Raw genomic sequence first — 14,543 nt, forward strand, 5'->3', positions numbered from 1 at the left:
TTCACAAGACCAAGAGAGACAGTTTGTAGTCTCTTTTCCTTCTAAGGACACTTCCCATTATGGGAACCTACCTTCATGATACTATCTAAATCTTATTACAGCACAAAGTCCCCACCTCCTAATACCATCCTATTAGGGGTTAGGATTTCAATAGTAATCCACTTTCTGTCTTTACAGTCTAGCTTTTTCTGACATTTCATATAAATGGTATGATACAGGGGAATGCAGTGGTACATGCCTGTAATCCCAGCTATTCAGGAGGCTGAGGCAGGAGGACTGTGAGTTTGAAGCCAGCATGGTCAACAAGGGGTGGCCCTGTCTCAAAAAAATAAAACTAAAATAAACTAAATGATATAATATGTGGTGTTTTTGAGAGTTGTCCACATTATACCATGTATCCACCTCTGTTCCTTTTTATTTCTGAATAATGTTCCAATACATGGACATAGCATATTTTGTCTACCCATTCACATATTGATGGACAGTTAGGCTGTTTCCAATTTTTTCAATTGGTCCTTTGTGAGTGGTATAGTTGAGAACACCCCTGTGCAAGTCTTTGTGTGCATACATTTTTCTCTTAGGAAAAGTTCCAAGAGTGAGATTGCTGGATCACATCATAAATTTACATGGGTTTTTGTTTAACATTTGCCTTTTTTGGGTCATTTTTAATTTATTTTTATTTATTTATTTATTTTATTTTTTGCTCTTCTGGGATTTAAACCCAAGCCCTGTGTTTGCTCTACTAATGAGCTACATCCCAAACCCTAACCTTTATGTCTTAGATTCTGAAAAACTGCCAAACTGTTTCTCCTCATTCCCTCCAACACTTGTTACTATCTTCTTTATTATGGCCATTCTAAACAAACAAAAAGTTCTCTGTGGAGGAATAAAAATAAATAGAAACTTAAAAATATAAAGCACACTGTGGAGACTGAGGTTTTTGAAGGGGTGAAGGAACTCTCACAAAAACTGACTGCAGTCCTCCAGCTGGTAGGGGGCGCTCCAAGACAGGGCTCTTCTCCCAGCCTCTCACTGGGCTGTCTTAACGAGATCTTCGTTGCTAGGAAACGAGACGCATTTATTTCCCCTGGAGAGGCGGAGATCACACACCGCTGGGGTTCTCTTGTCGGAAGACTGAGAGCTAAGATCCGGCTACCTTAGTTCCAGGGGCAGTTCCAGAAGGTGTCTTTCTAGGGAGTGTTTTCCTTCTACCCTAACGTGGGTCGAGGCCAGCCGCAGCTCCTTGCTTGGATCCAATCCTAGGCCCAAGCATGCTTAGGAGAGGGAAAAAGGCCAAGACACCTCTGTCGGAAGAGGAGCAGCTGCTTCTGTATCAGCAGAAGTTGCTGGCAGAGGAGGAAATGGCCAAGAAGAAAGAGAGGCTCCTCAGCCAGTTCTTGAAGGTGATGGCCTTCTTCATTATGTCCTGCCCAACCCCTACCACCCCCTGCACTGGCCCTGGCTCCTGTCATCGCGGCAACTCGTTTTCTTTCCCTCCTCCCCTCCTCCGAAAACCCTGAAATCCAAATATACTTAGATTTAAGGCAACACTGTTCGGGAGGTGGGGAGTACTCTGGAAGCCTGAAGGAGGGCAGGTGGAATAGAGTTGGTAGTCTCAACTGAGCCCCAGAACTAAGTAGATGGTGCTGGCTATCCGAATTTAGCTATTTTGAATTCTGATATTCTCCCTGGAGATGGGTCATTATAATCATCCTACTCTGATGCTTGAATGCCTCCCCCTGACTTACTCTTGCTCTCCCTATGATGCCATCAGGCTGTTCCTGACTTACTTTGGGCCCTCTGAAAACAAAAACAGGAACCCCCTGAGTATGATCCCTTAGAAAACACAGTGGATAAGGTGTCAGGTGACAAACTACAGTGATCTTGTTCATCGTACTGTGTCAGGGCATTTGGCCTTAGCCTTTAGAGGTGTTTAATCATTCCTTCACACAGGACAAGCTGGCCAAAGAGGAACAAAACAGTGCTCTTAACCTTAATAAGATTAACACACAGTGGAGAACTGTCCTTCGAGAAGTCAAGACTAAAGAACTTCATAAAGACATTGAAATCCTCAGTCAAACATTTGAACGAGTGGTGGACTGCAAGGACAGTGTCATCAAGGTAGGCACTCTTTCCAAAGAAACAGTTGAGTATTCTTAATAGAATGGACCTAGGGAATTAATCAATCTTAAAGCCCTCACAAGGCACAGACTGTAAAGGCAGGCTTTTGGCAATAATTGTTCTTCCTGAGATGAAAAATAGAGTATTGAGCTGTCATTCATTCCTCTTTTTTCCTTGAAGGGAGCCATTCTCCTTGGTCATCTACTGCCCCAAATCAGAACTATGTAATACTAGAGGGTTGTTTGGTTTGGTTTGGTTTTGTTACTAGGGATTGAACTCATGGGTGCTTTACCACTGGGCTACATCCCCAACCCTTTTTATTTCTTGAGACAGGATCTCATTAAGTTGCTGAGGATGCCTCCTTGAACTTGTGATCCTCCTGTCTCAGCCTTCCAAATTGTTGGAATTACAGGCATGTGCCACCAAACCCAGCTATAATATTAGAGTTTCAAGGCACAGTATATATATCACCCAGTGAATTGAACTTAGTCCCACACCTTTATTACAGTGTCAGAGAAAGGAACTGACTTGCCCAAGACCACATAGCTAGTCAGTGAGAGAGCTAGGAGAGTACAACATGGGTTTCTTAACTCCCACTCCAGTGCTTCATTCAACCAGATTGTTTGGCCTCTTTGATATAACCTTGAAAAAGGTTGGGAAGATCTCCATAGGTAAGAAAATTTCTGGATTACTAAGCAATTCAATCATCCATGCTTATGCTCCTGGGAGGTTCTCCCCACTACCACATTTTTTTATTGGTGCATTATAGTTGTAATATACTTATGGGATTGGTTGTTACATATTTGTACATGCACACAATTCACAAAATAATATAATTTGACCAATATCATTCCCCAGCACTTTTTCCCTCCTTCCCCATCTTGAGATGTTCTTAAGTTCTTGATTCCTCCCTATTTTCAAGGAATTTTTGTTTTATCTTTCCTTCCTTTTCTCTTATTTTACAGTACTGGGGATTGAACCAAGGACATTCTATCATTAAGCTCCATCCACAGCCATTTATATTTTTTTATTTTGAGACAAGGTCTTGCTGGGTTGCCAAGACTAGCCTTGAATTTGTGATCCTCGTGCCTCAGCCTCCCAAGTAGCAGGGATTATAGATGTGCCCACCATGCCCAGCTTCTTCTTTTACCCTGCTTTTTACATCCTATCTCTATTTACTGATTTGTTGGTTGTTTCCATTTCAAAACCAAAAACTCCACAGTAACAGCAAATACACACTATCAAAAAGGTATTCCCCCCTCTAGAAAACATGCTTTTTGTTCACAGCCTACCCCTGGGGAAAAAATTCCGGCAGACCTGGGCAACTGTCAGAGATGCATAGTAAGAATCTTCAAATTTGCAGAAAAAAATACACACTAGACGTTTTTCACTCTGCCAGTTTATACTTAATGGTTTTTTAAGTGGATTTTCCCAGGAACATATTGGTAGTTATCAAATAATTGATGAAAAAAGAACCAGTGGTACTCATTAAGGAGTGGTTATTATTATTATTATTATTATTATTATTACCCATGAACCAATTAGCTTCTTCTTACAAATAACTTTGTAGCTTATGATTGCAGTCCTTGCCTTAGGTCAATCACACACTGCTAATATTAAGCATTTTCAGGGTAATTCCTGAATAACCAAGATTGTGCATGTTAAATATACAATATGCAAATATTAGTGATCCTCACTACCTGCCTCTACTTATTCATTTCCCATTTACCCTGCATCCCACAATATCTACTTTTCTAGGATTACTCTGATAAAAGTCACCAATCCAGAATCCTGGCTACTTTTCATCATTACTTCTCCTCTAATCTGACCTTTCCATGGCATTGACACTCTTGTTCATGACCTACATCTTAAAATTTTCTTTTGGCTTCCATGACACTATTCTGGCATTTCTCCTGCCTCTTGGGACACATATATCCAGTCCTCTTTGTGAATTCATCTTCCTCTCGCCATCTCCTGAACTTTAACATTCCTTAGATCCCTGAGCCTGGTCATCTCACCCTTTAACCAGTTGTCTAGGGCTTAGACAATGTGACTCATTACCCTGGCTTAAAACAATTTATTATTATCTCTCATGATTCTGTTAGGCAAACTGAGCTCAGGGTGATTCTTCTCAAGCAAGGTTAGTTTTCAGTCAGATGTCAGCTGGTGCTGTATTCAACTAGGCCTGATGGCTAGATGTCCTAGATGGCTGGCTCTTGATTCTGGCTGTCAGAGGAGTTCAACCAGTTATCTATTGCTATATAACTTTCCTGTGACCCCTGTGTAAATTGGGCTTCTCACAGCACGACAGCTAGGTTCCTAAAGGGAGCATCCCAAAGGGAAGGAAGCAGAAGTTGCCAGGACACATAAAGGGCTATGCTTGGAACTGGCACAGGGTCACTTCCACCATATTCTATTGATCCAGGGAGTCAGAGTCTTCCCAAATTCAAGATGATGGAAAAAGAGTCTACTTTTTGCTGGCAAGGTCATATTACAGAAATGGATTGGCAAGATCATGTTACAGGAAATTATCAGATGGGAGATACTGCTGTGCTTATGTTTGTAAAATATAATCTACTATATATATTTCATAATGGTTCCTGAGACCTTATGACATGACTATATTGGCTGTTGATAGCTTCTTAATGATCTTTTGTGATAAGATACCCTAGGTTCAACTTATTTTCTGCATAAAACTTCCAAGTGATCATTTCTCCAAAAACCCTGATTCCATGTAGTGGTGGCCCCATCATTGTAAATATTTGTTGTCCACAGGATATTGGGGATCCCTGACATCATCCTTGCTTTACATTCAAGAGTGAGTAGGTGCCAGGCATGGTGGCATACACCTATAATCCCAGTGGCTCGGGAGGCTGAGGCAGGAACATAGTGCATTCAAAGCCAGCCTCAGCAACGTAGGCCCTAAGCAACTTAGCAAGACCCAGACTCAAAATAAAACATAAAAAAGGGGGACTGGGGATGTGGTTTGGTGGTTAAATTCCCCTGGGTTCAATTCTTGGTACCATTAAAAAAAAAAAAAAGTGAGTGAACCAGTACTTACAAAGCCAAAGTCTTGGCATTAGAAACTGAGGGAAAAAATGCCATCATGTCATCCAGCTAGCCAGCTGAATACATTTTTATTTTCTCACACAGATGCCATTTGACCAGAATGGTAACTCTGTTTTCCTGTCCAGTCTTTAGCTAAGGACCTATCAGAAGCTGAGGAGCAGTATGCCCATGCCCTACGCAGCCACTTGCACAACATTGACCAGCTCTTGGACCTGCAGAGGCGCCGGCTCCACCTCCTGGAGGAAAATTACAACAATGAGCTGGAGGTCCTAACCAAGGAGTTTGAGACAGAAAGGTATGGGTCCCAAGAGAAGATAGGGGACTGAATCCAGGGGAGTGACTGTTCTGTGTGAAGGAGCTGCTTGTAAGCAGGTGGCCAGTACCTGGAAGCATTCCACTTTTATTATGACATGACCCACAACAGAGAACATTCTGAGTTTGTTCTAAACAAATTCAGGTTCACCTTACAGCCTTTGCTTTCCTTTACCCCTTCCCCCACGCCCCATATCCCTACACACACACACACACACACACACACACACACCACCACCTGGCATCAAAATGCCCTTACCATCCACTTTCAAATATCAGAATCCTACCCATCTCAGAGCAGACAGATTTGGGAGGGAGACTTCACTTATATTTATATTTGTATTAATGTATTGCCTATTCAAAAATCAAAATAAAATAATCTTATTCTCTCTGGCCATAAAAATGTAGAGCCCACCCTCTCTCTGTTCTCTGTCAGTATCAAAGAGTTTGTACCATTCATACAGTTTTATTACTACTGCTTTAAATTGTCATTATTGGTCCATATGCTGTATCCATTACAGCAAGGACAATATCTTGTCTCCTATAGGAAGACAATTATTGACCAACATGAGAAAGAGATTCACTATCTACAAGATGTCTTCATGGCCATGGAGCAGAACTATATAGATTCTGAGTATGAAAGCAAGTTGGAGTTCCAAAGCATGTGGGATGATCTCAAAAACAAGGTATAGAAGGGGATTAAAGGGACAGGAACTGGGAGAGAAGTAAGAGAAAAACTGTTCAAGCTACTAGAGACAGAAGAGAGCCCTGTAACCAACAGTCAATAAAAGGGTGTGCCACTGTAGTTGATTCAACTGCTTTTTGTAATTTTGTAAAAACTGGTCAGGAAGGAAGATCATTCTAAAATGCATTTTGGAGCTTAAAAAGCAACAAGGAGATCATCTGGCTTCCTCTGAACTACAGATGTGGTAGAGCCAGAAGAATTAATCTAGGTCTCCTGCCACTTAGCCCAAAATGCTTTCTACCATATTGGAGATTACAAACTTAACTACTCCACAGACCTAGGTTTAGATATAGGGGTTTTTTTGTTTTGCTTTTTTGCTTTTATTTTTATTTTGGTACTGGGAATTGAAATCAGGAGCACTTTACCACTGAGTTATATCCCCAACTCTTTTTATTGAGACAGGGTCTTGCTAAGTTGCTGAGGTTGGCATGGAACTTAAAATCCTCCTGCCTCAGCCTCCCAAGTTGCTGGGATTAGAGGCATGTGCCACTATGCCTGGTGGGGTTCTTGTTTTCATGTTATGTCAATGTTTTACAAAAACTTTGAATACATTTTCTATATTTAGAAATTGAAAATATTTCACATAAAAATCTAAATTTTCGACTTCCCTTGAAAAATTTAAAGATCTAGTGGCAACACTGGGCCATGTTTCCAAATGGCAGCATTCATGTGGAGTTGTAGGAGCTCAAGTTCACTACAGGACCACTCAGCCCACAATACTTTCTTATATTATCTTCCTGGTCTTTATGGGCATTTTGATTGGTGATTGCTGCACTGATTAATACTATTAACAGTTCAAAACATGAGGTTTCTGGTGGAAATAAAGGGCATTAGTAGCATAATTTTAAACATTGGGTATTTGGGGGGGGGGAACTTCCTAGAACTTAGAAGAGAAGCACTTTCTACGAATACAACTAGAGAATGTAGTAGAAGATCTGTGGAGAAGGTTCCAAGAAGCACTCAAGAATTATACTGATGCCACAGAGGACCGGAAAATTGCCTTTGAAACCTTAAAGGTGAAGGACGAGAAGAGCTCCAAAGAAATTGAAGCACAAATGAAAAAAATACAGAAACTACAGGTAGTATCACCATCCAAAAATGCTACTTACACTACTCCATTATTCCCCTTTCCCCAGTTCCCACTGGGTCTCATTACTCCACTGGGTGAGAAAAGATGATATACTCTGATTTCAGTTCCCAGGCTGCCCTTTTCCTGTGTCAATAAAGACCCTCCTCTGGTCAAGTGTTTCCTCTGTCTACTCTGTCTGTCCAGGAGGCCATAACTATTTCAAAAGGCAAAATCATGCTGCATAGTCGTGAGAGTGAAGATCAGAACCAGTATATCCGTAATGACAAGGAGTTGGTCCTTATACAACTGCGAAAACTTAAGTCTCAAAGGATGCAGGCCCGAGAGGTATCCCAGGAGAACTTAGTCAAGCTCACCCTGGAAAGTAATGCCACCCTCAAGGCCTTGAAAAAGATCGTTGATAAGGTAATAAAGGGGAGAGGACAGTCAGAACAAAGGCAAATAAACTGCTTGAGGTGAAAGGAACTTTGAAGTAGAGGAGGGGGCTGGGGATGTGGCTCAAGTGGTAGCGTGCTCGCCTGGCATGCATGCGGCCCGGGTTCGATCCTCAGCACCACATACAAACAAAGATGTTGTGTCTGCCGAAAACTAAAAAATAAATATTAAAAACAAACAAACAAAAAAAAAACAATCTAGATCTTTGGGCTGGGGATGTGGCTCAAGTGGTAGCACGCTCTTCTGGCATGCGTGCGGCCCGGGTTCAATCCTCAGTACCACATACAAACAAAGCTGTTGTGTCCGCCGAAAACTAAAAAAAAATAAATATTAAAAAAAATGTTTAAAAAAAAAGAAGTAGAGGAGGGTTTCCTCGTGCTTCCTAAGCTTAAGTGAACACTAGGAATATCTTCATTATTCTCTCTCCTCCCCTCATACACTTTAAGTTAAATAATAACAGCTTAATTTAATAAAAATATGAAATACTTAGACCAGTGCTTGGCACATGGTAAGCACTAGGTGTTAGATGTATTTATTACTATTGTCTCTCATTTTAATAAGAAGTTCCCCTGGAGTTGTTTCATGCAGGGAACTAACTCCACTATTTCCCTCTTAGCCCTTTCCTAATGAAGTCTGTTCCTGCTTCCAACAGGGTGAAAAGATCCTTAAACTTGCTGAAATATGTAGAAAATATGAAACAGAGGAAGAGAAAGTGCTGCCTTTTTATTCATCAGTATTGACAGCTAATATGCAGGAGGAGAATGAGGAACAAAATCCTGAAGAGCTTACTATGGAACTTGTGAAGGTAAGGGCTGGGAGAGGATAGGCTTTGGGATAGCATTTGCTACTGGGTCCTGAAGTACACTTTTCCTCTCTAACTCAATTACCAGGTGATGGCTGACTACGTAGGGATGGAGAATTTCTGGAAAAGGTACAACAAGGTGAAACTGGAGCAACTGAGCCTCCAACACAGACGAGCCCAGCTGCTGGAAATTAATGGGAAGCTTCGGGAGATGCTCAAGCAGTACTTGGATGGCATCTCCGTGAGTGATGAAGTGTTGAGCAAGTTTAACCCACTCTTCATAGTCAACCATCAAAGCAACTTATCCCAACCCTTGTCCACATCTACTGCTCAGTCAGGTGACAAACCACCTCCAACTACTTATAATATCATTGAAGCAGCCCACATCATCTCCCACACCCTGTGATCCAAGGGAGGACACGTCTTTCCAACTTCAAAGAAAAAAAAAATTTTTTTTTTGAGACCCAAGTGCTTTGCTATTAAAAACTTCCATGGAGTTTATGAACTCCTTATATTTTTGCTGTCTTGGACAGAGCAGTTCACTTTGAAGACACTAGGAATACTGCCATCCTGGGGAGCAGAGAAAATAGGAAGGCAATGACGCAGTGAAGCACAGCTCTTTGGTGTTGTGGTACCATGGGAGCTCATACCAAAACCTTAAGGACCTAGAGGCCAAGTGGGCAGATCCTATGGGCAGATCTTTGGGGTATATTAGGACAGCAAGTGGTGGTCAGGGGAAGAGGTGACCTAAGGCTTCCAACCACCCTCCCTTGCCAGGCAAGATCCAACCCCAGAATGCCTTTTTTTCTCAGCCCTTCACCTCATTCCCACTTACAAAAAGCAGCTTCAGAAAGTATCAGGTGAAGAATACAAAGCTCTTTAAAAAGTACTATCATTTATTTCTTTTTACTCTTGTTTCGTTTTTCTTCCTTGAGCTTCTTTTTGGAGACTTTGGGTGTGTTGGCCTTTTTATATAGGTGAAACCCAATGAGACACAGGAGGCCTGGCACCATGGCCATGCCTACCAGAGGCAAAATGCCCTTCACCAGCTTTTGCCAGTAGTTGGCTCGGATCAGTGCAATCAGCTCCACGTCATACTGCAACACTGCATCCGCTGGAGAGGCAGAGGGGAGGTGAGGATTAGAATCTCTTGTGCATTTTATCTGGGGCTTTGAATATGAATGAAAACAGGAAGGGCTGGCTATAGCAAAGCCAACTATGAAGCTGGCAAGACTTAAATGTGGGGTTGAGTTCCCTTAGACAAAGGCAGAGGAGGGTTATAAGCAGAGTCTAGTAATAGTCATATTGACCCCAACTACATGTATGGCTTGGGTTCAGTGAGGTCTTTGACAGCACAGGAAAATTATGAATATGAAATACATAGGCTGTTCTCCATTTATAAAAGAACCCTCTATACTACCTATACCCATTTTCCAAAGAGCCATATGGACAGAATCATTGCAGAGCTGAAATTAACTGGATTTAAAGTAGATAACTTTAAAATTCCACCAACCAATGAGCACATTCAATGTGATTATTAGAAAAACAGTAGTTTGGGGCTGGGGCTATAGCTCAGTGGTATAGCGCTTGCCTAGCATGTGTGAGGCACTGGGTTTGGTTATCAGCACCACATATAAATAAAGGTCCATCAACAACTAAAAAAAAAAAAAAAAAAAGAAAGAAAACTTACAAAAGAAAAGAAAAGAAAGAAAGGAAAAGAAAAACAATAGTTTAGCTAGATGTGGTAGTGCACACCTGTACACAAGAAGCTGAGGCAGGAGGATCACAAGTTAGGGCCAGCCTGGGCAACTTCATGAGACCCTGTCTCAAAAAATAAAAAAGGCTGGGGGTATGGGTATAGCCCAGTGATAGAGTGGCCCTGGATTCCATCCCCAGTACCATAAACAAACAAATAGGGGCAGGTGGAAGAGGAGTGAATGGGAAGGGAGAGGTATACAAAGAAGCAAATAAGCAGTACTGTGAATTGGGAAGTAATAGAACATTGGCTAAAATAGTTTCTCTCTAGTCCCCCTACCCTCTTTCCAGACCTTCCTCTAGCTGGGACTAGGATAGGAATTATGTTCTCAATGCTCTGTGGAATAAAACACATTTTAGCTAATAGAACATTTGTTATAACGAAAAGCAAAAGATATATCTTTTGGGAAATCTGTCCAGTATTAGCCTTTTAAAAATAGATATAATAGGGGTGTAATTGTGGCTCAATGGGAGCCTCAACTCAGTTGTAGCTGAGTGTGAGGCACTGGGTTCAATCCTAGCACCACATAAAAACAAATAAATGCATTAAGTCCATACATAACTAAATTAAAAAAAATAGATACAATAATGATTTATAAGAGTTTTCCAAGTTATGGGGTAGACTTGGCTTTTAAAGATTGCTTTTTTTTAGTTCCTTGACTATTCTGAAAGTAGTAATATAAGCAGCAGACCCATGTAGGTCAAGCAGGTATCTCTTCCCTAAAAATATGCCAGCTGCCAGAGGTAGCCTTAACAGGTGATGTTTGTAGTCTCTATTGGTGACCTGAGCAGGAAAAAAAAAAAAGTGGCTCTGCAGAAGGAGGCCCCAGACACTCCTGTCCCTTTCAGCAAACCTGATCTGGACCTTCTCAAGCTCCAGACAAAAAAAAAAAAAAAATTATTCCTTGTAGGGACTGGTTTTTTGATGGCCTGAGAGAAAGACCTAGTCAGATTACCTGGGACAGATGGTGGAAATCCCCGTTTTCCATAGGCCAAGTGAGAAGGGATGATTGCCCTTCGCTTCTCTCTGAGGGAAGGAATGTAAGTCACAGCCAGAGGTGGGAAGGTGGGCCAGTACCCTCAGTCAGCAAAACCCCTTGTATATTTATACCCAAAACATGAACTTTCCCACCTGTGTGCCTAACAGCAAAAGTGTCCATCTCCCCACAACCCCAACTCCTCCAACAAAACCAGAGGGGCACGGGTTTTAGACGCCCTCAGAAGGCCTACTGACGTGGACCTGTCCAATGTGAAGCCACAGTCCTTTATCCCACATTCTACTGACTCCTGCAGGAGCAGGATGGCAGAGAAAACCTCTACCCAGGGAAAGGGGATACCCACCCTCCTATACCCTCTTCCCAGATACTCACCCTACACACATGTCTAGAAGGCTCTGCTCCAGACCTTGAGGAAGAAGACATAACTTACTGGAAGCTACTCACATTTACCAAATCACCCAAGAGAAAGATCAGAGGTTCACACTTAACTCTCAATTTAGTCTTCCCCACTTCTCAAATTCCTGGTTTCCAATGGGGTATGGGGCAAGAGAAGTATTAGAAGTGAGGCTTAAATCTTAGGAAGTAACTGGAAGAGCCCTGGGGTCTTATTCCAGGAGGCCTTTCCTGGGCAACTTAGGGGTTGAAGAGGCCAAGTAAGGGCATAGGTTGGGAAGAGGTGAAATGAGAGGCACAGGTCACATACCTGGAATCACCTGCTTTTGGCCAAGTTCTATAACCAGAGGATCTCTGGTCAGAGAGGTGTCAATAATGCGTCCATCTATCAAGGTACCCTGGTTGGGAGAGAGCGTCAAGAGCACATACCTAGTACCTCTTAAGGAGGCGGCAACACACACCTGGACCGCAAGGTGGCGGCAACCCCCTTACTGCTGCAGTTTATCCCCCCCAGGGCAAAAAGGAACAGGAAGTCCCAAAGGGCTGGCACTTACTAGAGACCTCTCCACCCTACGTTTCTCAGTGCCAAGGAGGAATTGGAGGAAAAGCACCAAGGGGAAATAGGCAGGAAAGAGGGGCGCCCCTCCCCCCGCCACGTGCTCTACGACCCCAGAGCCTGAATTTTTCCTTCCAAACCGCTTGCCACGTGTCCAAGCCAAAGCTGACGTGTTTCAGCAATGCCCCGCCCCTCCTAAGCCCCGCCCCAACCCCTTGTGCCCCTCACCGTGTAATGTATGTGGAGCGTGTCTCCAAAAGCAGCGGGTTCCGCACACGGTTCGGGGGGCTCCACCTACGATCGGACTACAAGGGTCACGGAAGCTCCTCCAAAGATCTAGTTCTCTCCCCTAGACCCAGCACCATCCAACTCAGTTCCCACACTTCTTCTCTTCCCCACTCCCAGGTTCGTTTAGATCCTGGAGTTCCCCCACAGGTTCTGGCCCATCTCCTCACCAAAGTCTCCACTTGGAGGGTCCGGACGGGACTTTCGGTTTCGAACCCAGCCTCAGCCCGGCACATCGCCCCCCTGAGCAGCAGCAGCAGCAGGAGATGGAGGGGCAGGAATAAGGGGCGCAGGGTCATGACTGGATGGGGGCAGGGCACTGGGGCACCAGGACAGGCTACTCTAGTGGCGGCGATTAGGAGAGCTTTTCCTCGGCGCCCAGGCGAGACTGGACGCGACCGGGCTTGTGGTGATGAGGGAGCTCCTCCTCTCGCAATCCTTGCTCCACCTTGTCCCCACCTCCTGGAGGGAGGAGGCCGCAGGGAGCCCTCCCTACTCTCTGAGATAGGGAATTCGCATTCTGACCCATCTGTCCGTTAGCCGTTCTGTCCCACAGGAGGAATTGCTGCCACACCAACAGTTGTCAAAGGTGGCATCCCTCTCCCATCTCTATACCTTCAGCTCCACTCTCTGAAGCAGAGCACTGTCCTATCCTTTTGCTCTTGGAAAGCTAACTGGAAAGCACAAGGAACTATTTTCCTGTAAGAATGGGATGAATCCCTGATATTTTCCTCTGGCATTACCATTTTTCTGCTTTCATTAACAACCTTTTTAAAAGAGCAGCACATACAAACCTTTTGTTTATGCAAGAATTTCAGTCTTTAAAGAGGGTTTCAAATGATTTCAGCCATCCTACCAGTACCATTTGCATAATTTACTCAGCCTTTGGCACCTGGATTCTGCTCGCTCAGAGGCTATCAGGGAGCTCACATTTACCAAACTCTTGGGCCATTTCTTGGCCTGTTGTCTTTAGCATCATCTCTCTGGTATTTGGGGCAACTGAGCTTTGACTGCCCTTGCAAGCCCTAGACACAACTACCTACTAGGCATCTCCACCTAGATGTTTTGCCAGCACTTCAGACTCAACACACCCAACAAGTACTCATTCTTCCTCCTTCCATCCCACCTGCAACAACCTGGTCTTATTCTCCCAATCTCCTCTTTTTGTTGGGGGCTTTGCTATCAGCATTCTCTGATTATTCTTTGTCTACATTCAACCAGTCTCCTTTGGCTTCTCCCTCCAGTCTCTCCAGCTCTTTTTTTCATTCCCATTAAGACCTCATTTTTTCTGCGCACTCCCCCCCAGCCCCAGCCACTCTATGGGGTTGTTAAAGAAAACACACACACACACCAGCAGGAGGGAATTTCTGGAGTGATGAATGCTCCATAACGTGAGAGGGACATGAGTTGGATGCAAGCACTTGTCAAATCTTAAACTCTATGTTTACAATCTTGGAATCTCACTTTATGCAAATTATATCGCAAAATTCTAAATACTGAATATATCCCCATAAAAATATATTTCTATGTCTCCCTTAAAGCTGCATATGGTCACAGACATAGTGGGGCACACCTATAATCCCAGGTACTAGGGAGGCTGAAGCAAGAGGATCACAAATTCAAAGCCAGCCTAGACAACTTAGTAGTAAGTCCCTGTCTCAAAAAATAAAAAGAGGCCAGGCAAGGTGGCACACGCCTATAATCCCAGTGGCCTAGGAGGCTGAGGCAGGATTGCAAGTTCAAAGCCAGCTTCAGCAAAAGTGAAGTGTTAAGGAACTCAGGGAGACACTGTCTCTAAATAAAATACAAAAAAGGGCTGGGGATGTAGCTTGGTGGTTTAGTGCATCTGAGTTCAATCCCTCTTACCAAAAAAATAAAGTGCTGAGATGTAGCTTAGTGCCCCAGGACTCAAACCCCTGCACTGCAAAAACAAACAAACAAACAAACAACAACAACAACAACAACAACAAAACCTAGAGGACTTA

General features: G+C 43.3%; 2 protein-coding genes across 4 annotated transcripts; one reads left to right on the top strand and one right to left on the bottom strand.

Moving 5' to 3' along the window:
- Window positions 1–1,067: 1,067 nt before the first annotated feature.
- On the top strand, window positions 1,068–9,072 carry Ccdc65 (coiled-coil domain containing 65). Its single transcript, XM_046436224.2, has 8 exons — window positions 1,068–1,403; window positions 1,954–2,121; window positions 5,316–5,485; window positions 6,050–6,188; window positions 7,129–7,326; window positions 7,521–7,739; window positions 8,422–8,574; window positions 8,660–9,072. The coding sequence occupies exons 1-8, from the start codon at window positions 1,272–1,274 to the stop codon at window positions 8,975–8,977; spliced, it is 1,497 nt and encodes a 498-aa protein (XP_046292180.1). The 5' UTR covers window positions 1,068–1,271; the 3' UTR covers window positions 8,978–9,072.
- A 375-nt stretch (window positions 9,073–9,447) lies between these two features.
- Window positions 9,448–13,326, bottom strand: Fkbp11 (FKBP prolyl isomerase 11). 3 transcript variants are annotated; one of them, XM_046436225.2, is made up of 6 exons: window positions 12,729–13,298; window positions 12,502–12,567; window positions 12,028–12,115; window positions 11,697–11,730; window positions 11,283–11,353; window positions 9,448–9,685 (listed from the first exon to the last, which is right to left on the bottom strand). In XM_046436225.2, exons 1-6 carry the CDS (start codon window positions 12,855–12,857, stop codon window positions 9,468–9,470), a joined length of 606 nt encoding a protein of 201 aa, XP_046292181.1. In that variant the 5' UTR covers window positions 12,858–13,298; the 3' UTR covers window positions 9,448–9,467. The 3 variants fall into 3 exon arrangements, with proteins under 3 accessions (XP_046292181.1, XP_046292182.1, XP_058432101.1); XM_046436226.2 differs by lacking the exon at window positions 12,502–12,567 and having other exon boundaries at window positions 12,729–13,326; XM_058576118.1 differs by lacking the exons at window positions 12,502–12,567; window positions 12,729–13,298 and adding an exon at window positions 12,272–12,417.
- Between the last annotated feature and the right edge of the window lie 1,217 nt (window positions 13,327–14,543).

Source organism: Marmota monax, unplaced genomic scaffold, assembly GCF_021218885.2.
Source record: "Marmota monax isolate L192 unplaced genomic scaffold, Marmota_monax_Labrador192_F-V1.1 WCK01_AAM20220418_F8-fsc00012, whole genome shotgun sequence".
Classification (NCBI taxonomy): domain Eukaryota; kingdom Metazoa; phylum Chordata; class Mammalia; order Rodentia; family Sciuridae; genus Marmota; species Marmota monax.